The 26788-nt window shown below is 46.7% G+C and overlaps 1 protein-coding gene across 27 annotated transcripts in view; it reads right to left on the bottom strand.

Annotated features, from left to right (window-relative positions):
* Window positions 1-26788, bottom strand: part of PTK2B (protein tyrosine kinase 2 beta) — a 130535-nt gene that overhangs the window by 54218 nt on the left and 49529 nt on the right. For 21 of the 27 annotated variants that reach the window (XM_021073170.1, XM_001925998.6, XM_003132818.5 and 18 more), the window contains one exon: window positions 9990-10230. In XM_021073170.1, the coding sequence (XP_020928829.1) occupies window positions 9990-10193 (204 nt within the window). In that variant the 5' untranslated portion in view covers window positions 10194-10230. Of the gene's footprint in view, window positions 1-9989; window positions 10231-10329; window positions 10597-24136; window positions 25250-26788 lie in introns of those variants that run through there. The other 6 variants (XM_021073177.1, XM_021073183.1, XM_013990281.2 and 3 more) reach the window with 5 other exon arrangements.

Genomic DNA, 26788 nt, shown 5'->3' with positions numbered 1-26788 from the left:
ATGTCCCAATAAAACTTTATTTATAAAAACAGGTGGTGGGCCATAGGTGGCCTGCAGGCCATTGCTGGCTGACCCCTGTTGCTGGCCAATGTAAGGACTTTGGACTTCATTTTGAGTGAGATAAGTAGTCATCATAAAGTTGAAAGTAAAGCAGTGATATAATCTATGCTATACCTTAAATATATCCCTTTATCTAATTGACCTATGTTTTAAAAATTCACCATGCAGAATAGACCACAGAGGGAGACATGCAGAAGCACTTAGGAAGTGAATGCATCATTCCAGGTAGAGATGCTGATGGCCTGGACCAGGGTAGAGGCTGTGGAAGTGGTGAGAGGGAAGTGGTCAGAGTCTGGATATGTTTTTGATGGTGGAACTGACAGGTGTTCCTGATGGACTGAGCACAGAGTGTGAGAGGAGGAAAGAATTCAAGGAGGCCTCCAAGGTCAATAGCCAGAGACACAATAACTGAAAGAACAGAACTGCCCTTGATGGAACCAGAAGCAGAGTTTCAGGAGAGAATTCTGAGCTGATTCTTCGTATGGAATAGGCGGCCAGTGGCGATGGCAGGCAGGTGGACATGTGAGCTGGAGTCGTGGGAGGAGGCAGGAGCTGGCGTTGCAAATCCAGGCACCACTGTATAAAGTGAGAATTTCAAGCTATGTGACTGGATGAGATCACCTAGAGACCAGATGATCACCAAGGGACCAGCTTATGGCATCACGTAGGCTGACAGTGTCATGAGAATCACGCCAGGGCAGAGACAGCCCAGAGCTTCCATGCAGAAGCCCAGGAAAGAGCAGGGGACATAACAGGTTTTCATCAGCCCGTGCTCCATGGTCACTTCCTGACACAGCCTGCGTCAGTGTAGGTGTGTTGTACGTGTGCAAAGTGTTTACACTCTCCTCTGTATTGTGTACTCCACTCTGTGTACACCTGAGTGGGGGTACCAGCAACTGCCATCATGAGCCTAAGTGATGGCTGTCGTGGCTCAAATGGTGGCCCCCAGATAAGAGGCCCTGGAAACTGAATGTGACCTCACTTGGAGAAAGGATCTTTGCAGATGTCATTAAGTTCAGGATCTCAGGATATCATTCTGGACTATCTTAGGGGGAGAGGGAGAGTCCTAAATCCAGTGACAAGTGTCGCTATAAAAGACACACAGAGGAGTGACACACAGAGGGAAGAGCAGGGGAGGTGAAGGGCAGAGTTTGCAGCAAGGCAGCCCTGAGCCAAGGAAGCCTGGAGCCATCAGAAGCTGGAAGAATCAAGGAAGGATTCCGCCTTGGAGGGAGCCCAGTCCTCTGACCCCTTGACCTGGGACTTCTGGCCTTCAGGTCAGATCTGCAGGAGAGCACACCTCACCTTTGCTGTTTAAGCCACACGTTCGTGCCAGCAGCCCCGGGAAACAGACAGTAGCTATAGAAGTTTCCAGTGCTCCACACACCGAAGGGATCTTTTTTTTTTTTTTGCCTTTTTAGGGCCACACTTGTGGCATATGGAAGTTCCTAGGCTAGGAGTCAAATTGGAGTTGCAGTTGCCAGCCTATGTCACAGCCACGGCAACACCAGATCCAAGCTGCGTCTGTGACAGTTTACAGCAATGCCAGGTCCTTAACCCACTGAGCAAGGCCAGGGATCAAACTCACATCCTCATGGATACTAGTCGGGTTCATCACCACTGAGCCACAATGGGAATTCCCAGGGATCATTTTTTTAAAAAGTGATGGAAGAGCAAAATAATCTAAGTTAATATAAGATCACTTTGGAAGCATTTTGTTTGCATGTGCTAAAGGCCCGTCCCTGACAAGGACATTCAGCAACACAACTTCCGGATTAAAAATAGAAATGTAAGCATGGGCGCCTAACTGCTAGATGTGGACATACCAGTTCTAGACACACAGTGAACAAGGGTGTCCAGAATTCTGCTCGGCCTCTGTGGGTAGGGTGGCAGTGTTGGGGGTGGGTGGCTCGCTGAAGACACACAGGAAATGGGGAGGGGGTGCAGAAAGGAGAGGTCTTTGTGAATGTACCTCTTTTTATAGGCCTGTGAGAGTGTCTGTGGTGTCAGTTTGTGGTTTCCTGACTGAACCCCTTCCTCCCAGGTTTCCAGAGACTGTGCTGATGTCTGGGGGGCTGTGAGGCTCTGTCATTCACCTTAGGGTAACCTTTGTCTTAGCAACAGCAGCTTCCCTTCCTTTTGCACCTCCACCTTGTGGTCTCATGTCCGGAAACAAGTGACGAGGGCAGCAGGGATTGGTCTGGAAACAATGAACGTGAGCCCAGAACTGTGGGCTGGAGAGTCTCCTCTGGCCACAACAGGGCTGCTAGCTCTGCGTGTGCTCAGGCTGCTATACCAGATAACACAGACTGGGTGGCTTACATGACCACTTCAACTTCTCACAGTTCTAGAGGCTGAGAAGTCCAAGATCAAGGTGCCAACAGACTGGGTTGTTGATGGGTGCTTTCTTCTTGGATTGCAGACCAGGCTGTATCCTCTGGCTGTGTCCTTACCTGGCAGAGGAGCAAGCTCTGGTCTCTTCTCCTTCTTCTCAGGATACTAAGTCCATCAAGGGAGTTCTACTGTCATGACCTTAAGCCCACCTCCTAATACCATTGCTTGGGGTTGGGGAGGGTCAGGGCTTCAACATATGGATTTGGGGTAGGGGGTGAGGGCACATCCTTAATCCATAGTCCTGTGACTGGATTAAGTGATACGTTTAAATTTGAAACTAACTGGGATGAATGTTTGACGAGTATAGGGCAGGGATAATGGGTCACAGTCTCTGAAATCTGCCTCTCTGGGAATATTCTGGAATGTATTGTATGACCATGGAATCTCCAGAAAGGGCAGTGAGTCCAAGCATGTGTAGAGCAGGCTGCATTTGGGACTGGACTGTGCCCTCCCCATACACCAGGCAAGGCATACCTGCTGGCCACCCCATGGCCTGGAATCCTTGCTGTAAAGGAGAGGGGACACAACTGGACCAGGTGGGAAGGGCACAGGATGTTTCTGTCTCTGACCTCCTGGAGTGTTCATGTGGATTCTAAGTGGGGTGATGTTTCAGGACATAACAAGGATAGATTTCTTTTTTCTTTTTAGGGTTGCACCCGTAGCATATGGAGGTCCCTAGGCTAGGGGTCTAATGGGAGCTATAGCTGCCGGCCCTCACCACAGCCAGAGCAATGCCAGATCCAAGCCAAGTCTGTGACCTACACCATAGCTCACGGCAATGCTGGATCCTTAACCCACTGATTGAAGCCAGGGATCGAACCCACAACCTCATGGTTCCTAGTTGGATTTGTTTCTGCTGCACCACGATGGGAACTCTAAGGATGAATCTTGATTGTAGCTTTTTGGCATAATAAAGTCTGGCCGAGGGAGAGGGTTTGGGATTTGGGGGCTCCACTAGCTCCCAAATCCTTGGGACCACATCGCATCACAGACAAGAGGCTCATTTTCTGCTTAAGGCCCTCCTGTGTGAGACACAGATGGTCCGCTGATGGATAGAGATGAGCCCAGGCAGAGAGTGGGTCAACTGGGGTCAGCAGGAGAGAGAAAACACCACGAGCCAGCAAGTCAGTGTGCCGGGCAGACAGGAGTGAGAATGGCACTGAGAAGTAGGTGACCATATAAGTCATCTACCCAATCACGATGCTCTTGAGATTGGCAGGGGCGCTGTTGATAGTCACCCCTGGACAGTACGTATAAACTAGGACCATCTGACACAACTGGGGCATATGGTCAACCTACCCCAAAGAGAGTAAGAGAAGAAAGGAGCAGGGAGAGAGTGACAGAGAGAGAGAGAGAGCAAGAGAGAAATGAAGGCAAGGCTGTAAGAGTCAAAGAGAGACGCCCTGTGTGGGCACGTCTGGGCAGCATTACAGAGTGTTGTTTATGAAGTGTTATCTTAACCCCTTTTCCAGACAAGCAAATTAGCATGCTAGAGAATTACATGAGAGAAGCCTCCACTTGCTCCAGAACTCCAGAGCTCCCAAATAAATGCACTTTCTTATGAATATCAAACAAAAGGGAAATGGAAAATCAAGAGGAGCCAAACTCATTTTTCATTCAGCACATTGCTCCTTCTCTCAGTACCTGTCTAATTTCTGTTGGGTCCTAAGCACAAGAGCCAGTGCTTATTTACATAGCTTTTAATAGCCCAGAGACAGCATCTTGAGGTGATTACATTTGTATGGAAAGAAGCGGAGAATAAAAAGGAAAATAGAACTCACCAAGTATGCATGGAGTAACCACGTTTTGGAAATGTGCTACCACATGGACTGTGCCAAGGCGATTCTCCATTGCTGCTATTTGATCAGACACAGCTATATGGAGGTGTTAGAATTTCAGAAGTGTTCTTAAGGAAGGACAAGTGCTTGGCAAGCTTGAAAGGGCTGGCTGGCAATACTCTGACATGGGAAAGATCGTGAAAGAAGATACAGAGCTGGAAGTGGAAAAATCCCTCAGAGGCTGAAGCCCAGCTAGGGCAGGAGTGGAAGAAGCTTTTTAGAAAGTGGACGGTCGGAGGGTTCTGTCCAAGAACATCTCAACCAGGGAAGCTAGACTGGACCTACATGCATATGCACGGTGTCTACACATAGGCCTGGTTCCTCGATGTTTAGACCAAGCTCTCTTGCATTCTATGCTCTCACAGAATCTGTCTTTCCTGTCAGAACACTCGCCTCCATTTGTAAAAGTTCATTCATTAGTGCGGGTCAATGTTGTTCATTAGCCCGGGTCCTTGGCCTCAAAGCCCATTGAAAGCAGGGAGTGCATCTATGTTTTGGATTTAATGGCACTTCCGGGGCCATAGCCAGCATGGTGCCAGGCACATGGGGGCACTCCACAATATTCGTAGAATGGAAGATGAAATTCTTCCGGACTCCTTCATTGATGAACTTACCAATAGCCATAGTTCTAACCACCACTCAGAGGCTGACAACACTCAAATGTCTATCACCAGCCTAGTTTTCTTTCCTCCTGAATCACATATCAAACAATCTACTCAACATTCTCACCTATATAATATAAGGTGAACATGTTAGAGCATTTTAGTTGCACCTGACAGGTCCAAAACTGAACCTCTGAACTCCTCATTCCCCAACCAGTTTCTCATGAAGGGCTCTTCATCTGAGGGAGTGGAAACATGTCCACCTGAATTAGGGCTGCTGTTCTTGACACCTCCCTCTTCTTTATTCCTACATCTCCTGTCCATTAGCAAAACCTTCAATTTTCTAAGCTTCCTGGATTATAATCACTTCTTTCCATAGACCAGAGGATTGCCTGGGTTTAAAAGCAGGCCCCACCACTTAACTAAAAATTTGCTTAATTCATCTGAATCTTTTTCCTTATATATAAAATGGAGATAATAATCGTATGTACTCCATGGGGTTCTTCTGAGGAGTCGATGAGATAATGCATGTGATGTGCTTTCAAAAGTGTTGGTTATGCTCATCACCACTACCCACCCACCACCACCAGAAGTAGCATCACGTTATCATCACCATCGTCACTATCACCACTACCATCACCATCATCACCATCACCATTACCACCATCATCAATACCATCATCATCACATTATCATCACCACCATCATCACCACCATCATCATCACCACCTTCATCTCCACCACCATCATCATCACATTATCATCATCACCACATCACCACCACCATCAATACCATCATCACATTATCATCACCATCACCATTACCACCATCATCAATACCATCATCATCACCACATCACCACCATCACCACCATCATCATCACCACCTTCATCTCCACCACCATCATCATCACATTATCATCACCACCATCATCTCCACCACCTTCATCACCACCACCATCATCATCACGTTATCATCACCACCATCATCTCCACCACCATCATCATCACTACCATAACAATAACCATCACCACTACTGTCAACATTATCACACCATCATGACCATGATCATTTTCATGGCTACAGTACTCATCTAAGCTACCATTATCTCTCTCTCTCTTTTTTTTTTTTTTGTCTTTTTGCCATTTCTTGGGCTGCTCCTGCGGCATATGGAGGTTCCCAGACTAGAGGTCCAGTCGGAGCTGTAGACGCCGGCCTACACCAGAGCCACAGCAACTCAGGATCTGAGCTGTGTCTGCAACCTACACCACAGTTCACGGCAATGCCGGATCCTTAACCCACTGAGCAAGGCCAGGGATCGAACCTGCAAACTCATGGTTCCTAGTTGGATTCGTTAACCACTGCGCCATGACGGGAACTCCTAAGTTACCATTATCTCTTATCTAGACCACTGCAATAGCCAACTAACATCTCTCCACATCCATTCTTGCCTTCTACTATGTAACCCAAGTGATCTTTTAAAAATACAATGTAGTGTCACTCATGTAGTTAAACTCTATCAGTGGTTTTCCACAGGAGATGGGGTAAAACCCCAAATGATTACCATGGTTTAATTAGTCAACCTTGGACATCTTTTCAAACCTGATGTGTTTTGTTACTTCGGGATCTTAGTACATGCTATTTTCTCTGCTGGTAACACCCTTCCTCTTGCCTTCGCCTCTTTCCTTCCCTTCATGAATGAAATCTCTCTGAAATGGAAATATTCACTGTTTCCACTCTCTAACTGACTGCACAATGGCTTCTGCCCCCATCTTTTCACTGAGCCTGCCCAGAAAAAGATCTAAAGCCAATGAACCTATTTTTAGCCATATCTGACTTGACATATCTGAGTGTCTAACACTGCTACCCACTTTTTCCCCAAAGTTTCCTCTTTCTGTTCTCTTGGTTCTTTTCATCTTCCACTGGATGATTCTTTCCTTTTTTCCTCACTTGCCCCCTTTTTATCAGCTCCTTAGAAGTTAATTTCCCAAGGTTTCCTACTTGGAACTCATTCTCTTGCTCTACTCATTCTTCATGGGTGATCTCACACATTTGCATGGTATCCATCACATAGTGATTCCCAAATCCTCATCTCTAGCTCTTTTCTCCCTCCTCAGCTCTAGGCCCATGTTCCTCCCTATAGGTGTTTCATAAACACTGCACACACAACACGTGCAAAGCTGAAACCTCAGAATGCCCTTTCTTCCTCTGTTGGTATCTCAATGAATGGTACCAACGCCCATTTAGTTGCTCAAGCAAAAGCATGAGTCATCCTTCTCTCGTTCCTTTCTCTTCCTCCATACATCTAGTTAATCACCAAGTTCTGTTGATTCTGACTGTTTAGATGCACTCAGATCTGTTGACGTGTCTTTGTTCCCAATGCCTTTCTCTCAGATCAGGCCCTCAACGTTTCCTGCCCACACTACAGCCACAGCTTCCTAACCCATCTCCTTTTCACCAGCCTTTCCTCTTCCTCTGTCAGTGCTTTTGTACTTCAGTCAGAGTTTAGGGAAAACATCCCTAAATGATTTCCTAGAGAACTAGTTGTCCAACTCTTAAGAGAAAGGCTTCTTAGGCAAATAAGAAAAGGCTGACTTAAGAAAACATTACCTCTGTGTCCTTTTCTTAGGGACCCACCAGGCATAACAGCATATTTAAGGTTCTGAGACATCCTGTCACAAATGACTCTGTTCAGAATTGTTTAACTGAATATTCCCCAAATTTCTTTGACCATAAACCACCTTCTCCAGGATGTATTTTCTAACATCTTGCAGGACACTGGGTACTGTTTCAAAACACAGATTTGACCATATTACTTCTTATTTTGAAAAGATGATAAATAACTGGATAAACGTAAAAGATGATTTGAATTTTATCCTCTGGGCAATTAGGAACACTTGGAGATACTAGAGCAGGGGAGTAACCTAATAAATACCCCCACAGTGAATGGCTTCCAACGACTGAGCTCCTGCTAGATGCTTCTCACTTATCACCTCAGATCCTTACAACAAGGCTACAGGTGGGCAAGATCCCTGAGTGAGAGGACTGAAGCCAGGTTGGTTAAGTGGAGGCTCTAATGCCATAAAACCATCTGGCTCAAGGTCTAGATGGCATTAGAGTCATGGCTCTTGGCTATAAGCAGGTGACATGCTGCCTATAAGATAGATTGGAAACAGGAACAATCAGACTTGGATGTAAATCCCTACAAGGCACCACTTCACTCTTTGTTCTCTCCGTCTCTGTTCTCATACCCTCCAGAAAATGCCTCCAGGACGGGCCATTCTTCTTAAGCTTGGGTCTCATCATCCTTTTTGTAGCCCCCCACCTCCGCCTTGTATTTTTTTCCCCTTAAGCAGCTAGCAAGACATCAGACAGGTCCAGGAAAGCCTTTCCCCTGTTTTAAAGTGGTGTGTTTCTAGTGCCTGTCCAAGTCCAAATTCCTCAACTTGATATTCTGGCCCTCCCTTATCTGTAATCAAATTTCCTTTCTGATCTTGACTTTAGATACTTTTCTAAATATAACCCATGCTCTCGCCAAACCGAACTACTCATTGTGCAGCAGCCTCTCTGCCTTTGTTCTTGCTGTTCCCCCCTGTTGGAAAGCCCTCTGCTCTCTTCAGTGCTGCTTCTTCAAATCTCCTGATTCTTTAGGGTCCCTTTTCACCATAAGGCCACAGAACACATTCGAGTCTGGTCCAACCAGATGCTCTTTGGTTTCAAAGGTAGGGAGGGGGGTGCTCCAACTTGGAAACCAAGTCAACTTCTGAAAATTAAACTAGTAAACCTCACAGTAGAGGGTATCAGCTCTCTGTAAAGATGATACACCCAAAGGAAGACTCAAGAAGTACACAGTTAAGGAGCTATGAAAACATCCCCCTGGAGGGAGGTGTCCAGGGTTTATGCTCAGGACATAATTGAACCTACATATCTGGAACGGTAAGAGGAGCAAACAAGGCCCTAATCAAACCAGTTACAGGAAACAGAGGAAAGAACCAAACCATAATCAATTGTGACATCTGGCTAAAACAGTGACCTAATCAATCACATTCTGCTCGGGCGTGTTGAAGCACAGTGTGTGCTGTTATAGACGGAAGGCAGCCAAAGGGACAGACGTGGAGAGGCTGCTGCCAGCACCGCCCAGAAGAGACACTCACTGAGTTTGGGGGATAGTGACCCAGGACAGGGGAGGGGTGGTGATGAGGGGATGGCAGATGGTTCCTCCAGCCTTTGGCAGACCTGTGAGTCTTTCCAACAGAACCCTGATCCCTTGGTTCAAATCACAAGCCCACCAAGCAGGCTCTGGACAACCAATTTGGCTTTTTCTACATCATCAGAAAGGATTATTCCAGGCAGTGGGAAGGGCTCTCCTCCTTGGATCTACCTGACGGGGTTGTGGGAGGGTTCAGTGAGATAACATAGAGGGATTGATTCAGGCTGAGTAGAGTCATTGTTCAGTAAATGCAGGTGTTTAAAATCAGGGTATTGTGACTCTGCTTCTGATGACAAATTCATACACATTTGGTGAAGGTGAACTGGCCTACTGGTGCCTAGGTGCCCTCATGACTGTGAGTAACTGGATTTGCAAAACAGAATCCATGACCCTGGATGAGAATAAGCCAGTTGAAGCACTGACCCTGGCAACCACGCACCTGGTCGAGGGCATCTTTAGTTCATTACCATCCTCTAAATGTCTCACCAGCTCCCTTCTCTAGACGCCCAGCACATGTCTTAAAAGACTTTTGTCCTATTTTCAATGCTATTGCGTGTGTATCGCTCTCATTCGAATTCCATGAGAGGGTAAACTCTTGGTGGGTGGGAGTGTTTACGTCCCCTGCAGAGCCTTAAATGTCATCAATACTGAATGAGTTGAGATGAGATGAATCAAAGCTCCAGCAAATGATGTGGGGTTCAAACGAAGCCTACACCCCAGGCCGCGGAGCCCGGAGGTGCTGCAGACTGGCAATGTCCCTCTGGTGCCTCTGGCCAGGGGGTGGACGCAGAAGAGCCTGCAAGGCTGAAAGAATGATGTTCTGCCCAGGAAGGCGAGGGAGAGACATAAAGATGGACGGAGCAGGCAGCGCCCGCCACACTCACCCGGATCTCCGTGTGCACAGTGCATTTAACCAGTTTGAAGTTCTTCCCGGGGTTGAAGCTGTTGCTATAGAAGCAGACCTTGAGGATCCTCACGTCTTCCTTTTCCACGTCTACTGGCACCACCACCATGGGCTCTGGGGGGCCTTCCGGCCGACGTAACGTGCCCACCTTCACTCGGCTCAGGGCCTCGGACACCCCGGACATCCTCTCAGACGGTGGCTAGGACCGCCACATTGCAGTCCTGCGGAGACAGCAGAGGGACAGCCCTGAAGCGGGGGTGGGGGCGTGGGCCCATAGGCCTCATCCCCAGGGACAGTACCCACCACGCTCCGAGACTTACACGAACACACCCTCCCACTCCTGAAAACTCCCCTAGAGTCACCAGCTTCATTGATGGGGTTGCGCAAGCACAAAGGAGCAGTTTGCAGACACAGCCAGGTATTAACCTGGACCTGGAGCTCACAGGCAGAGAGAGAGCTCCGCTAGAAGCCCCCTCTCTCCATCACTTCTCTCCTCCCACACAGGCTCCCAGGCAAGGGGCCCACACTTTGCAAACGCAGCTGTGAGAGGAGGCGGCCCCAGCATGGTTCCAAGGCACAGCTGAGCAGAAAAAGCGAAGAGCGAGACAGTAGAAAATAGCAGGGGAGAAACAGGCACAAGGGTGGAGGGGGCCCAGGGGAAGCCAAGAAGAAACTGAAGTGGAGAATGGGTGGCCTGGGGGGCACTGGAATGGAGCAAAGAGGAAGGGGCCCAGGTTGGGGGCCAGCCTCTCAGCTGGTGGCTTTCCCTGCCCCCACCCAGAGGCCTCAGTCCCACAGGAAGTCATCCCACAGCTCATCATTCACCACGGATGGGCGGAGGGACAGTACCCCCGCACCTAACCTGGGAGGTCTTTCTGCTGGGGAGTGAAGTGGGGGGCTGGGCCCCTAGAAGGCCCAGCTCAGCTCTGATGACAGTTTGGTTGACATCTATTTAGACTGTAAAAATCCTAGGACTTTTTAGTTCACCCCAAATCTCAGCCCAAATTGGTCCTGGCCTCTTGTTTCAACAACAGCTCTGCAGGGTTTATGCCCACAGCTCTAAAGCAGGAGCACCCAAAGGAAACAATGAAAGTTCTACCTCCAGACGGGGTGTCAGCCTTTGCTGCACATGAGGATCTCCTGGGAAGCTGTTAAAAAAGTCTAAATCCATACCCTGTCCCCAGAGATCGTCACTGAGTTGGTCTGTGGGAGGCCTGGCATTGGCATTTTTAAGTTTCCAAGGATTTTTCTAATGTTAGGGCAGGGTTAGGAAGTTCCATTCTGGACTAAGCTTAGCTCTTATTAGGAGCCTATTCCTACAGAAAAGTATCTCCCTTTGCACAAGAGACTGTGATTATAGGGGGACATTCCTAGACCAGGAGTTGGGGGTCAGAGGACAGAACTGGCAATGTTCAAATACAAGTGTGGAGACAACTATTCTAGACATCGGAGCACAGTCTATGTTCATTCAATCACAGTGCTGGACACTGGAAGGGAAGAAGACACTCATTAGCTGCAAAGAGTATTTTATTTTATTTTATTTTATTTTACTTTACTTTATTTTATTTTATTTTATTTTATTTTATTTTTGGCCTTGGCTGTGGCATGCAAAAGTTCCTGGGCCAAGAATCATCAAACCCAAGCCACAGCAGTGACAACTGAGTCCTTAACCACTAGGCCACCAGGAAAATCCAGGAGTCAATCCTTTAAAAAGCCAGTACAAACGCAAACTGTTAAATTTAGAATTGAAAAGTGATGACTTCCTACTTTATAGCACAGGGAACTATATCCAAGCTCTTGGGATAGAACATGATGGAAGACAGAATGAGAAAAAGAATGTGTGTGTGTGTATGTGTATATATATATATATATATATGACTGAGTCACTATGCTGTACAGCAGAAGTTGATACAACATTGTAAATCAACTGTACTTTAATAAAAAAATAAAGAATAGAAAATAAAAAGCCAATATGTGGAGTTCCCTTGAGGTGCAGTGGGGTAAGGACCTGGTGTTGTCTCTGCAGTGGCTTTGGTCACTGCTCTGGCACAGGTTTCATCCCTGGCCTGGGAACATCCACATGCCGGGGGTGCAGCCAAAATAAATACATAAATGAAAATAAAAAACCAACGTGTATTATGAAGACATGAAAAGATGGTGGGGGGATGAGGGAAGGAGCAGGGCATGGCCCTTCCACTGGGGCTGGAAGACAATGAGCAGAGCGCCAGCTTGAGTCCACCTGAATGGGTAGAATTTGAGACAAGACAGAGGGAGAAAAGACTATCTAGTCTGTTTTATTTTAGAGACAAATCTGTGTATATTTCAATAAATATCTCCTGAACCTGTCCCGCGTGCCTGTCCCCTGCTACACACTGGATGTTCCCTTAGACCCGCAGTAAGTAAGCCCAAGGAAGTAGCTTGAGGGGTAACCCCAGGAAATCCACTGGGGAGCAGGATGTGCGTGACAGGGAAAGAAAGACAGCCTATTATTGAAGGAGCTATTGTCTGGGCCGTGGCAGAGGAATCCCGGCGGAGCTCAAGGAGACAGGCCAGAACATCCGGGGCTCGGCCACGCCAACCAGGATGGTAGGGGCCACCCCACTTCTTATAGGCATTGGCCCAGCATCACCAGCCAGTTCTGCACCAGGGCAGAGTGGACATGGAGCCAGAGGAAGTCCCTGGGTATAAAGATGCAGGTGCTGGCAGGTAGAAGTAAGCAGTGTAGTGAAGTGGGCAAGGCCAAAGGGGATGTCAGAAGGGACAATGACAGATCTGCTATAGGATGTGAAGATAAGGGGAGGCTGTCTTGTCCCTAAAGCATATCCCCTCTAGTCACAGAGACAAACAGCTATGTATATACACATGGAGATAAGTCAAGAACACAGACACAGCTAGTTCTAGATTTACGATCTGCTGTGTCTGCTGTGCTAGGAGCCCCCTGACCCCTGGGTATCTGTTTGTATAAACTAATTTTCAGGCAGGAGTCTCAGGATGCAGTTTTGTGAAGCAGGTATCTGGGTAGGAAGGAAATGGAGTGGCATATGATGTCTGTCCCCAGGGACAAGAACCTATACCCCAAAGGCCATTTGGAAAACAAGGGTGCAAGCAGTGTTGTCATGGTGGCTGGTGGGAATGTCAACTCAGAGCTGGGAAGGAGGTTATTACACCCACAACTCAGGTTACACCACATGGCTTCTGGACCTCCACAGTGTAGGGCATGGTCTCTGGCCCAAGAGCATCTTCACCCAAACGGTGAGCACACAGAGACCCCACCCCCCACCTCGGGACTCCTGGAAATACCAGGGAAGACTTTGGGAGCAAATGGTTAAGTAGAAAAAAACATGTCAGTAAAATTCAAGAGATCTGGCTATTATGATCTGGGACTCTGTTTTCACATGTTTTGTGTTGTTGTCTGTGTGAAGGAGAGAAATCCTCTCTGAAAGGTGGAGTCCAGGAGTCAGAGCAAGTCATTTAGAAATCTTTGCCAGGACAGAGGCCAGGGCAGCGTCTGGGGGGACAAGGGATTAGGCCCCATGGTGCTTTTAACCTCGCAGCTACAGCCAGTGGTACATAAGGATGTAAACACACAATGAGGGTGTGGAACAACAGGAACGCTCATTCATTGCTGGTGCAAACTCTGGCAGACAGTTGAGTGGTTTCTTACCAAACTAAACATACTCCTACCATATGATCCCACAGTCATGCTCCTTAGCATTTACACAAAGGAGCTGAAAACTTATGCCAAACAAAAACCTGCACATGGATGTTTATAGCCACTTTACTCATAATTTCCAAAGCTTAGAAGCAATCAAGGCTCTCTTCAGTAGGTGAATGGATAACTAAGCTGTGGTTTACGCAGACAATGGAATATTATTTGATGATCAAAAGATATACTCTATTAAGCCATGAAAAGATATGAAGGAACCCTAAATGCATATTACTAAGTGAAAGAAGTCAATCTGAAAAGGCCACATACTGTATTAATTTCAACTATATGACTTTATGGAAAGGCAAAATTACAGAGACAGGAAAAAGATCAGTAGTTGCCAGGAGTTGGGGGAAAGGAAAGAAGAACAGGGGGAGCACAGAGGATTTTTAGGGCAGTGAAAATACTCCATATGATATTATAAAGATGGGAGTTCCCGTCGTGGATCAGCAGAAACAAACCTGAATAGTATCCACGAGGATGCAGGTTCGATCCCTGGCCTCACTCAGTGGGTTAAGGATCTGGCATTGCCATGAGCTGTGGTGTAGGTCGCAGACATGGCTTGGATCTGGCATTGCTGCGGCTGTGGCATAGGCTGGCAGCTATAGCTCTGATTTGAACCCTAGCCTGGGAATCTCCATATGCTGCTGGTGCCCCCCCCCAAAAGATGTTATAATGATGGATTCATGTCATTATACATTTGTTGGAACTCATGGAATGTACAACACCAAGAATGAACCCTAATGTAAACTCTGGACCTTGGGTGATAATAATATGTCAACGGAGGTTTGTCATCCCCCCCCTCTGGTGGGGGATGGTGACAGTGGGGAGGCTTCACGTGTGTGTGGAGGAGGTATATGGAAAATCTGTTACCTTCTGCTCAACTTTGCTGTGAACCTAAAGCTGCTCTAGAAAATAGTCTATTATGAAAAAAAAAAAAGTGTAATGATGAGAAACTAGAGCCCGATAGTTGACTCCCCTTACCTAGCCTGACTGGGCAGCATCTGGCCCCTTCAGGAGCTGGATCCCATCAGACCCTGGAAAGGAGAGGCATTCATATCCTACATCCCACCCACACCAATGCACTGGCCATCACCAGCACACCTGGAGGACATGGATTTCTTATCTTCATCCATTTTTCCTGGCCTTTGGTTCAGGAGCCATTATTCATAGTGGTCAACATGGCTCTAGTTGAAATATTTTAGCAAAGTCATTTTGGTCAACCAGGATCTATTTTTACCTTCAGGTCAGTGCAAGTCCCTCAGCCCTGCCTTTATACCTTTGCAGCAGTAAGCCCAGGCTATTTATTCTAAAAATAACTACAATTTAAAAAATTTAAAAGAAACACATGTGCTTTGCACAACAATCCTGGGAGATGGGCTGGGATGACTGTGCCTATTTTACAAAGGAGAAAACATACTCAAGAGAGTTTAAGCCATCGGGTCAAGGATCTGCTTGTTGAGTAGCAAACTTGGGTCTCAAAGCAGATTTGAATTCAAATTCAAAGTGTTCCCCACCTTCCCATCTGCCTATGAAGAAGGTCATCTCCTGATACCACGGATGTTGGCATGAACTCCATGTGGAAGAAATATGTCAAACCAGCTTGGAAGATCCCAGTCCATGAAGAATCCTGAGCCTGGTTTAAAGAGCAACACCCCTCCCCAGGCTAGGACTCTGCCATGAGAGGTCCCAGAGCGACTCAGGTGTTTAGCTAAAAGATTCCAGCCCAGAAAGGTGATGTCCACATCTGCTGACATACGGCAACTCCCTCAAGGGCATCCAAAACTCCCAACTGTGGGTACAGATCTGCAGTGAACTGCCAAGGGATTCCCCCCAAACTCTCTGAAGCAGAGTAACCGAGGGGTGTGGTAGAAGGACAGCCTCAGTCACCTGCCTTTAGGGGCTTGGAGAACACAACTTCATGCGTGGTCTTCTCTCCAGAACCCCATGGCGGATTTCAAGCTACCGCATACAACCCTGAATGCACTTAGGAAAACATGAGAACAACCCACTGACTCCAGCTCCTGTTACCTGACAACAGAACATGCCTATTCATCTAGACTTTGCCTAATTTACTTGTATTTCTCATCAGTAGCTTGTCTTTAGCTTTTGATGATCACAAAATCCTTTGACTCTTAAGTTGTGAACCAAAAAACCCTGCCCCTTTCTCCAAGGCCAGACCTGAACCCCAGCCTGGAGATCCCTCCTCCCTGCATCCTGGTCTGCCCTAGACCCTAGAAGCACTGGGGAAAATCCTGGCTCTGAGCCACCATGGGCTCCAGCTTGCCTCCCAACCCCAGGTCCCGCCCAAGTCAAAGCCAAAGAATAACAAACACAAGGAAATGGGCTCAAATTAAAACAGGAAAAGTTTTGATTGGCTATAAGAGCATCTTGGCCAAAACCTGCCAAGGGCACTAAGGGAAACCATACAATCTCTGAGTCCCTGAAGTCTTCAGGAAGAAAATAAATGACACTCTTCCTGAGCAGCAAGACATTCACCTGCCTGAAGGGGGAGGGGGGAACTGAAGCAAGATTTAAGTCTCTTCAGATCTCTGGGTTGTCACTGTCCCCAGGGCTGTGTTCCTTGAGTGTGGAAGATGTCAGGGTAACAGGGGTCAGAACCACAGAAAAATGCACTCTTAGACTTGAAGACATTGCAGGGTAATGTTACGTCTTTCTGAACACATACAGTGTGCCAGGGAGGTTACACGTAAGTAATCTCTAATTCTCTAGAAACGTTCTGCAGGAGAGGTGGCACCATGTTGCCAAAGACCAGAGGGCTGGTGCACATCTTGCCACCCTGTTTAGGACGTAGTGTCTGGCTCTGCCACAAACTGGCTTGGATGCCTGGAGACATCAGGCTGGATGGGTCAGAGTTCCCAAACAGCAGCTGGTAGGTGGATGATGGACTTTGGTGATATTTTGCTGCATCTGTGGCAAAATGAGAAAAATAAGGACATATAGGATCTATTGTAAAGCTCAATGTATTCTTTTTAAGAGGGAGTATTTCCACTTTTTTTTTTTTTTTGGTTTTCCAATGTTCATTCACTCATGAAATAACACTGATAGCTTTTGGCAATTAACATCAAAGCTTGGCCTCTCTGGAATCAGACCTGGGAGGGATGCTGGGAGTTTCAAGGGTAGAAAGCACTGTCCTTAGGATTGAAAGTTCTGCCCGTGGTTTCAGGGAGCATGGAAAGGGCCCCATTAGTCAGAAAGGTGGCATTATGTCAGAGAGAAGGCACACACATCTGACTCACAAGAATCTGGGTTTAAAACTCATGTCCTCAGGGCCACCATGCTGCACAAATCCAGGGCATTTCTCATGATAGACTTCAGAGTTAGGCAATGCTGTGGCTTTCAGTCTCTGCCACTTACCGGTTGTGTGATCTGGACAAGGTCACCTCTCTGGTCCTCAGTTTCCTCTCTTGGGGGATGAGGCTAATATTACCTACCCTGTAAAACTTTCTGGAAAAATCCGAGATTACTTATGTAAACTCCCTGGAACATGCATTTTTTAAATGCCTGTGACTTGGCGGAAGAAAGAACCAAGAACCAGAAACCCAATACAAATGTCCACTTGTAAAAAATTAAACTGGCCCAGTAAGTGCAGGATCAGGTGGCTGTCACAGCCCCTCTGTCTCTAGTGCTCTGAAGCTGCCTTGCCACCAACACCTACCTTCCCCCATCCCCCTGGCCACCTGGAAAGACCGCCTCTATCTCCTACTCTTTGCTCACACCTAGGGTCATGGTCTGTCCTGAGAACCCACAGTGTTGACGGAGGCCTCACCAGAGACAGTCGAAACACCAGCCCTTTGCATCTAGTAGAAGCCAGAATGTCATGAGACACACACTTTATTTCCACTCTCTCTGAGTCACTTCCTCTTGCCGTTTCCACATCGACAAAATGGGGAACACATGCCTTTCCTCTGCAAAGGCCTGCCGAGAGCAGCCACTTAACTAACTGGCAATGACCTTGCAGTCTTGGGGAGCCAGGCTTGTATTTCTGCGAAGCTGGGCCCTACTGGCTCCACATGGTGCCCCCTCCCAGTCCAAGCCCTTTCAACCCCCCAGTTCCTTTCGGGCCAGTGTTCTGCCCACTCCAGTCCTGCCCAATCCATCATTTGGTTAATCCCCACCCCCACCCCCCCAGGGCATCCCTCACCATTACTTCAGAAAGGAGGGAACCAGCAAGGTTGTGATTAGCACCAGCTCTAATTCAATGGGATTCAAAAAGCCTTTATTGAGACTCTACCACATCTTTCAGCTCTCCACCCCCACACACATTACCCACTCAGGATCCTTCTGTTGCCAGCGCCGGGCGACCCAGAGGCCAGCTGACTCCGGGCTGGCTCTCAGGGGGCCAGGAGGGGGTAACAGTGGCTCATTACCGGTCCTTCCTTGTTAACAGCACCTCTGTTCTCCTCCCTAGTTCAGGGACTTTGATCCCTGCAGCTGGGAGGAGTTTTCCCACCTCCTGTGTGACTTCTGGGCTCTCCTGCTTCCCCAGCCCTTCAAAACATCACAGTCACCTTAATTCTAACTTGCCAGTGCATGAGTGATTTTGGCTGGCCCATTTTTCTCCCCCTCCCTCCCTCCTTCCCTCCTTCTTTCCTTCCTCCTTTTCCTCTTCTCCCCTTCCTCTTTTTCCTCTTTCCCCCTTCTTTCTCCATCCCTTTCTGCCTTGCTACGTTTCAGAAGGCATGCCAGATTTTGGACAGGAAAAAAAAAGAGAAGAAGGAAGAGGGTCCCTGTCTAGCAGAGACTCATAATCTAGTAAAAATGAAAAATATTAGAGCAAAGCAGCTGCAACATGATGTGGAATTTAACAGGGGTCTTTAGAAGATCACAGAAGAGGACTGGTCTCCAGGAACCACGCCCCCCACCCCCCCACCCCACCCCGGGTCTCAGGAAAAGGGGACACAGCAAGATCAGGAATCACATGATATGACATAGGGCTGATCAGGAGGGTGTCAAAGGAGTGCTGGGAAATGAGATGAGATGGTGGCCTGTGGAGAAGCAGATTTTCACTCAAAAAGTATAATTTTGGCCATAGAATGAAGCACAGGTGTGAGCTAAAAGGCAGCAGGAGCAGCTCAGATAAGGCCTTGGTATGAGTTTCACAACCAGCAATCTGGGGAAAGACAGCTTGATTTGCAGCATTTGCTGATTTCTCTGGTGTAAATGTTTCCATCATGGCTGACTTCAAGCTTCCAATGTGACATCACCAACAGCAGATTTGGGGAGAAACGGGTGCTATCACCTTGTGAGAGACCTGGCAGCAGGAGGGGGCAGAGTCTAGAGTCATTTGTTTCAAACTCTCCTCTGACACTTGCTGTCACCTGGTCCCAGAAGTGGAATCACCACCCAGCACTTCAAGACAACAATAGACAAGGTGCACAGAAGCACAGGATTTTAAGATGTGCTCTTCCAAGGAGATCCGGTTCCTCTTCAAATTCTTAAAAGTTGTAATTTTCAAAGCCATGCTCTGCCGTCATTAACGCAAAACTGAATTCTTCGCCAGCGTCTGCACTTTGAGCCCCAATCTCAGCCTTTTCCTTCTCCCCCAGTCTTCAGCTCTAGCAAATCTACCTTCTCTGTGTACATTAGAGAGCTGGGCTGGGAAATCTAGTACCGTGATGAAGCAGTGCTTCAGGTGGTGTCTGGGTTCTTCTCTCTTTTCTTGAGAGGTGAAGGAGGAGGCCAGATGACAATAGGTGAATTCATAATTGGTCAAATGGTTTCTCCCAGTGTCTGCTGATCAAGTGTCCATATTAAGCTGAGGACTGATGGCTGTTTGAATTGGCCCTGGTTTATACCTCTTAATTTGGCATTAAGGAGTTTGAGGTTACCAGACAAGGAACACCAAGTTGAGCATGGAATTAGGGGACATTGTGACTCTAGTTAAAGACCACAAAGGACCCCTAGAATCTGCAAAGGTGAGCAAGAAACAACAAGGGGAGCAGAAAGCAACCAGTGAAGTGGGGAAAATGTGAAGTTCTTCACATAGATTAAAAAAAAAAAACCAAAAAAACTTCCCTAGTCTGGAATGAGGAAGATGTGGTTTAGCAATAGCATAGGTTTTAAAAAATGGGGTTTAAGCTGTGAACTCACTGTTAGTCACTGGGAAATGCTGCCAAAAAAGTTAATGCAGTGTTGGGGTTACTAGGAAATCCCTAAAATAAGCACGGTGATTTCCCCTGGGGCTCTGCCTGGATACAATTGCATCTACGGAACTGGTGGCCCAGGGCCCCGAGGACATGAAGAGCCTGCGGAGCCTGGGGGAACAGACCTTTCCCCAAACGAAAGGAAGACAGGAGTCCCAAGCAGTGAGGACAGGATTGCTGGTTTCAAATGGTTGCAGGCCTGCTGTGCAAGAGATGCACCCCACTCCTTCACCCAAGCAGAGTTTAGAAAAAAAGTGCAACAGACAGATGGGAAGGAGGAGGGTCTTTATTTAAACAGAGCACCCACTGTGCACCCCTCTCTAGAGTGTCTGCACCCCCACTGTCTCGCTTCTATCTCCCAAGGCAGATATCACTTCCATTTGGAGGATGAGGAAAAACAACCAAGCACCTTGCCCAGGGTCACCTTTACTAAGTGACCAGAACTCCAGTTTTCCATCTTAACCCAACAAATGCAGCCCATAGCCCAGGTCCCATCAGTGAGCCCACCACTCTGGGCTTTGTCTCCTCACAGCAAGGTGATTCCTGTGCTCAGATGACCACTGCTTCCCCAATGTGGCCCCCAGAATTCTGCTCACACAAAAACTCATCAGTTTCTAGTCATGCAGCACTAAAAGGAATACTGGTCTTTTGAGATAGTAATGTGTACAAGGATCAGGATGATGTAGAATTTTATTGTTATCCTTGGTGACACATTTAATAAACAGAAAAAATTGACAATGAAAACTCAAATACTTTTTTTTTTTCAACCTGAAAGTGCAAACCTGATCTGACAGTATGGGTGTTGTCCCCTCACCTACCACCTTGAAAACACCAAAACCTCCCCTTGAACAAGCTTCTCCACCTGGTACGTCCCCCCACCCCAATCTGTCTCTTCTCTGCAAATCCAGTATACACTACAAATTTGCTTTATGTAAACAGATATCAAAACCATTAAACATGACAGTGCCCCCCATCTGTACACTGAAGTGATCAGCTTTCACTTCAGTGAGAATTTAGATGCCCTGTCAAGCAAACAGGATGCCACCTGCATGTGAAAAGACTCGGGAAAATTAAAAATAGATGGGAAAATCCTTAGCAGTTACAAATGCTAATAAAAGCCACTTTGAGGTATCACTAAAAACCTTTTAAACAAACCGAGATGCCTAGAGAAAAATAATAAAATCCTACATTTATGGGCTTGAAATGAAACTGGTACAATTGCCAGTTGATTCAGAATTGGCTTCCTGAAGAGGAAGCTAGTTGAATATAGAACAACTCACATGGGGCAGAAGGCCTCAATAGATATCTCTCCAAAGAAGACATACATATGGCCAACAGGCGCATGAAAAGATGCTCAACATCACTAATTATTAGAGAAATGCGAAACAAAACTACAATGAAGTATTGCCTTATTCTGGTTAGAATGGCCACTGTCAAACAAAAAGTCTACAAACAATAAATGCTGGAGAGGGTGTGGAGAAAAGGGAACCCTCCTACATTATTGGTGAGAATGTAAATTGGTGCAGCCACTATGGAGGACAGTGTAGAGGCTTCTTAAAAAAATAAAAATGAGTTACCATTTGGTCCAGCAATCTCAGTCCTGAGCATATACCTGGAGAAAACCATAATTTGAAAAGACACATGTATCCTAATGCTCATTACAGCACTATTTACAATAGCCAAGACATGGAAGCAACCTAAATATCCATCAACAGAGGAATGGATAAAGAAGATGTGATGCATATATACATAGAACATTACCCAGCCATAAAAAGAATGAAATATTGCCATTTACAGTAACATGGATGGACTTAGAGATTATCATGCCAAGTGAAGTCAGTCAGAGAAATACAAACATTACATGATATCACTTATATGTACAATCTAAACAAAAATACAAATAAATTTATTTACAAACAGAAACAGACTCACAGATATAGAAAACAAACTTATGGTTACCAAAGGGGAAAGTGGTGGGGGAGGGATGAATTAGGAATATGAGATTAATAGACACACACTACTATAGAGAAAATAGATAAACGAGGACTCACTGTATAGCACAGGGAACTGTATTTAATATACTATAATAACTTATCACGGAAAAGAATCTGAAAAAGGATATATATTTAGGTAATATATATATGTATAACTGAATCACTTTGCTATAAATATGAGGCTAATACAATATTGTAAATCAACTATACTTAGATAAAAAAACAAACAAAAAACAATTCAAATGCAATGACCTGGCAACCCAACTTTGGGCAATGCACCCCACATTTCTAAGGAGGATGCAAGGATCATGTGCACAAAGATGTTCACAGCTTCACTGTTTATAATAGAAAGTGAAATTAGAACAAAATGCTCAGGGAAATGATGAGGGGGAATTCTAAGTGATACCAACAATGATAAACTCACAAACAGTGAGTTTATCATTGTTGGTAAAACATGAACAGTTTAAAACAGTTTAAAAACATGAACAGCGATAAGACATGAAAATATTTATATTATTATTATTATTATTTTTTTTTGTCTTTTCTAGGGCCACACCTTTGGCGTGGAGGTTTCCCAGGCTAGGGTCTAATTGGAGCATCTGTGACCTAGACCATAGGTCACGGCAATCTGGATCCTTAACCCACTGAGCGAGGCCAGGGATCAAACCCACAATCTCAATCCTAATTAGATTCGTTAACCACTGAGCCACGATGGGAACTCTTACATCGAAAATGTTAAGTGAAAGGGAATGTAGTTTACATACCAATTATAAACTATGTACAAAATGCAAGTACATTTAAAATCACATACAGTTAAAAGAACTTAAGTTCTTTTGCTGTTATGGTGGCTAAATCTATACCAACATTAAGTGGCTTCCACGAGGCTAGAAGCTGGCCCTCTTTTCTCTTTCTACCTCCAGCTCCTTCTCTGACAGTCTGACTTGCTTACTTCCTGTACTCTCCATGTGGCCCCAGAGTGGCCAATCCTCTCACCCCAGAGCTGGACTAAAGAGCAAATAGACCCCAAATCCAGATGTCAGGATTCTACTTAAACCAGGAAGTGAGGTGACCAGGGTAGAGGGAGATCTCCATAAAATCTGCCAGGAGAGCCCTGGGACCACAGAAAGTTATCCTCAACCCTCAACAGCCCTCCAATAGACCGGAGCACCTGGCAAGGCCTGGACGGGGGTGGGAGTAGGGTGTCTTTGCCACACTGTGACCTTGATTCTGTCTCCAGCCCTGAGTCCCTGCATCCATGTCCCCTTCCTTCCTCTTCCCCGCGTGCCCTTAGAAGGCTCACTTCAGAGAACTGACATCAGTTAACACAGAGCCCGTTCAACCCTAAGAATAAATGGAAAAGGGAGGCACCGCTATCCCCCATCTCATGGATGAGGCAGCTCAAACTGAGCAAAGCAACTTCCTGAAGGTCATGGGGCAAGTAGAGACCAGACTGGGATACCAGCGTTGTCCTCAGGGCTCCAACTGGGGGCTCCTTCCTGCCACATTCTGCAGTGACAGGGCCCAGGACTGCCCAAGATGGAGTCCTCGCTCACAGACACCCCCAGAGTGATGCCCTTTACGGCTCTGCATTCTGATGATGAGCACTCTGGACTGTTGGACTTGAAACATAACCCCAAACAGCACTTGGCCCCTGCCCTCTTCACCTGGCTCTGCGCACACAAGTTCATACATGTATAGACAAAGAATCTATCCTTGACCACACTTCATTCAGGCTCTTCTGAGTGCTCTGCTCTACGAGGCCTGGACTCCAGCTTCAGCCTCCACTCTGCAGAGTCCAGCTTCAGCAAGAATCCTGCTAAGTGGGTTTAGCCAGAATTCCCTACCTTCTAGAACTGATGGCTCCCACCCCCACCCTGTCTCTCTAGGTAACATCTGATCACTGTGGCCTTCCTTTGGCAAGATCCTGCTAGGTCAGCTTAGAAAAGAATTACCCTACATTCTTACTCTGTCCCTCCACTGACCACCCCCGACCTGATCCTTGGCAATAATCCCCACTTCTTGTTCTATTTCAGTTTCTCTCCCCTGCTGAAATACCCCATTGCCATAGTTCCCCTGTATAAGGCCTCCCTTGCCATTCTTTAGCAAGAATCTGAATAATTTTGCCTTAACAATGTATACACATACATATGTATATAGCCTTAGCCTTAGTCCCATTGCAGTCTCTCTGAGCAGAGACCTCTGGGCTGGAGCCCAGCCATCTGTATTTTTTAATCACATCCCAGGTGATTCTGATACATACCAGTGAGGCTGCAGAACAGCCGGTTTGGCCCTTGTCTCACTGGCGAGAACTGAGTTTCAGAGAGACTGAAATGTGAGGACTCTCAGCTGGCACTCAGGTCTCCCCATTTCCAGGCTGCTGGCTCCCCACTGGCAAGATGGTGTCTGACAAACACTTGGTGCAGTGACAGGTCTCACTGAGTTACGATTCTTAAGTGTGGGACCTTCCTGCTGTTCTCTGAAATTGAGTCCAGAGCACAGTGGTGGTTTCTGTTTTAGTTTCTTGTTGTTACCCAAGCCCGGTATTGGGAAATGGACAGAAAGAGAAGAAACAGGTGGCTGCAACTATTCAGAGCTTGGAAAATCAGAAAACTGGGAGGAACTCTGGTCTCTTAAAACTCTAGCCGTGGTAGTTGCAAGGGAGGGAATCCCTGACTACAGCGGCAAGAAAGCCCCCAGCTTACAGCCCTTGTCTCACAATCTTCCCAGCCACTTCTCTAAGTGTGGTAGGGTTTTTTTCTTCCTCTGGTTAGAAAAACAAAATAAAATACAAAGGGAAAACCCAACCCAAAATTTCCTGAGCCCCAAAGGTAGCAAAATTGCTGCTATCCTTTTACAAGAGCTATAGAAGTAAAAGGTCTCATGGATCCAGAGGCAGGGCACACAAACTCAGAGCCAAGTGGCTGGGCTTGGTCAGGGAAGCACTGAGCCTTAGGGACCCAGCTGTGGGTCACAATTTGAGGAGGAGGTCGTGATAATGAGAGTTTGTGGGCAGATAGTGCAGCAATATGCCATCAAATGAAGAGAGAGAAAAAAAAAAAAAAAGAAAGAGAGAAAAAGGAAAAAGCCTGATATTTCCCCATAGTTCCATTCTTCTCAGGTACAGAGCTTTACTCATAAATTAATCCCTGTCTGTTCTACAAGGTAACTGATAAGGAGAGTACTTAGGCATATACAACTGAAGTAAGATAAAAAACTCCAAAGCTTGTATGCATATTAGCTACATAAATATGCTCCCATGGTTACAACTGAGTTGTATGCAAAAAAAGGAGACAGAGAAATGAAGCCAGTTGTGCTAGAAGCCAGTTTTTGTATTTTTAGGGCTGAACCCACGGCATGTGGAAGTTCCCAGTCTAGAGCTCGAATCAGAGCTGTAGCCATGCAAGATCTGAGCTGAGTCTGTGACCTACACCACACCTCACGGCAGCACTGGATCCTTAACCCACTGGGGTGGCCCCTCACGAGGCCAGAGATCAAAACTGCATCCTCATGGATGCTAATCAGATTCATTTCCGCTGAGCCACGACAGGAACGCCAGTGTTCTCTTTTACTGGGTTTGACTTCAGTGATAAATACTTCTCAAGAATCCCTTAGGCTATCTCCCTAGGTACAGCTGACCCAATCCTGAAAATATTGAGGACCAGCCCCACCCCCATCTACCTCCAGCCCCAAGCATCTCTGTTCCCTAAAAGCCAGGTAGGAAATGGGGGTGGGGGTGGGTCGGAATCCAGGGCTCTAGTTCTATAAAAATCCTGAATCCAGCTCCCCCCTGGGTCAGATGTAAGTCTATGTTTGGCATAACGGTCCTCGGCCCTTTCTTCCTTTAGCTGTTCTTTTATTGAGGTTTCCAAAGCACACAGGAAGTCAGAAAAAAGAACAGCAACCCACTTCTCCACAGCCTCACCACAGACATGAGGCAGGAGGGAGAGGACACAGCAGAACCCAGAAAGGGCCCTGAGTCAGGCGAGGGGCTGAGGGAGCCAAGAGTGGCCTTGGGCCCTCCCACCCCACAGGGGTGAGGGTAGCGGTGGAAGCCAGCAGAAATGGGTGGAATGGTAGTGGGTCAATGGCCAGCTCTTTGAGAGCCCCCAGAGGAACCCTGTTCTGTACTTCTCTCCTTCTGCTGACTGAGAATTTTCTGGTTAACTCAAGTACCACAAAAGCTATAGCATTTAAATTCTTTTGAATTGCATCCAACTTAAACACCAAAAGCCTGCTGAGATATAACTCAGCTAAGTCACCTCACCTGCTGGGACCTCAGTTTTCCCATCTAAAAAGCGAGGGGCTTGGGTAAGAGGAACGTGTTTCCCACAAGGTCTTAAGCACGAATGTTTCAGACTCTAAAAGTGGTTCTGGGGGTGGCTTAATTCATTGTTTAGCTGAAAAGGCTTCCACGTTTGCAGAGCTCCCCCAAACACCTTGTAGTGGGCCCGAATTCCAGATTAAATCCATTGGAATAGATTTGATGCTTCCCAATGAGCCCTCTTGGATCTGAAAGTGTGGAAGCTAAGATCATTAACTACAAGTAGAGACTCCGAGTCATTGACAGGGAAGTGAGAGCTGGGAGGGGTAAGTTGCTTGGATGAAAAGATAAGGAATGATTTGGGGTATTGGTGAGGGAAAAAACATAACAACTAGGATTATAAACTCATTGGTGGTGAGAACCAGAGCTGAAGGGACTTCTAAATGATGTGCTTTTACTTCCTTTGTCTTACAGGTGAGGAAACAGGTCAGAGTTGTCAAGTGACCTTCCCAAAGACACACAGCTGAAATCTTGATGTGGGGAACAGAGCAGGGACTCTCTGATGCATCAACCACAGGACTGGAGGACCCGTGTCTTTGTCAGGAGGTCCATCTCAGACAAAGGGAATCCCCCGAGCATGATAGAGTCCAG

Source organism: Sus scrofa, chromosome 14 (assembly GCF_000003025.6).
Source record: "Sus scrofa isolate TJ Tabasco breed Duroc chromosome 14, Sscrofa11.1, whole genome shotgun sequence".
Taxonomy (NCBI): Eukaryota; Metazoa; Chordata; class Mammalia; order Artiodactyla; family Suidae; genus Sus; species Sus scrofa.
The sequence above is the reverse complement of the archived record's forward strand: the minus strand, read 5'-3'. Positions and strand labels throughout refer to the sequence as shown.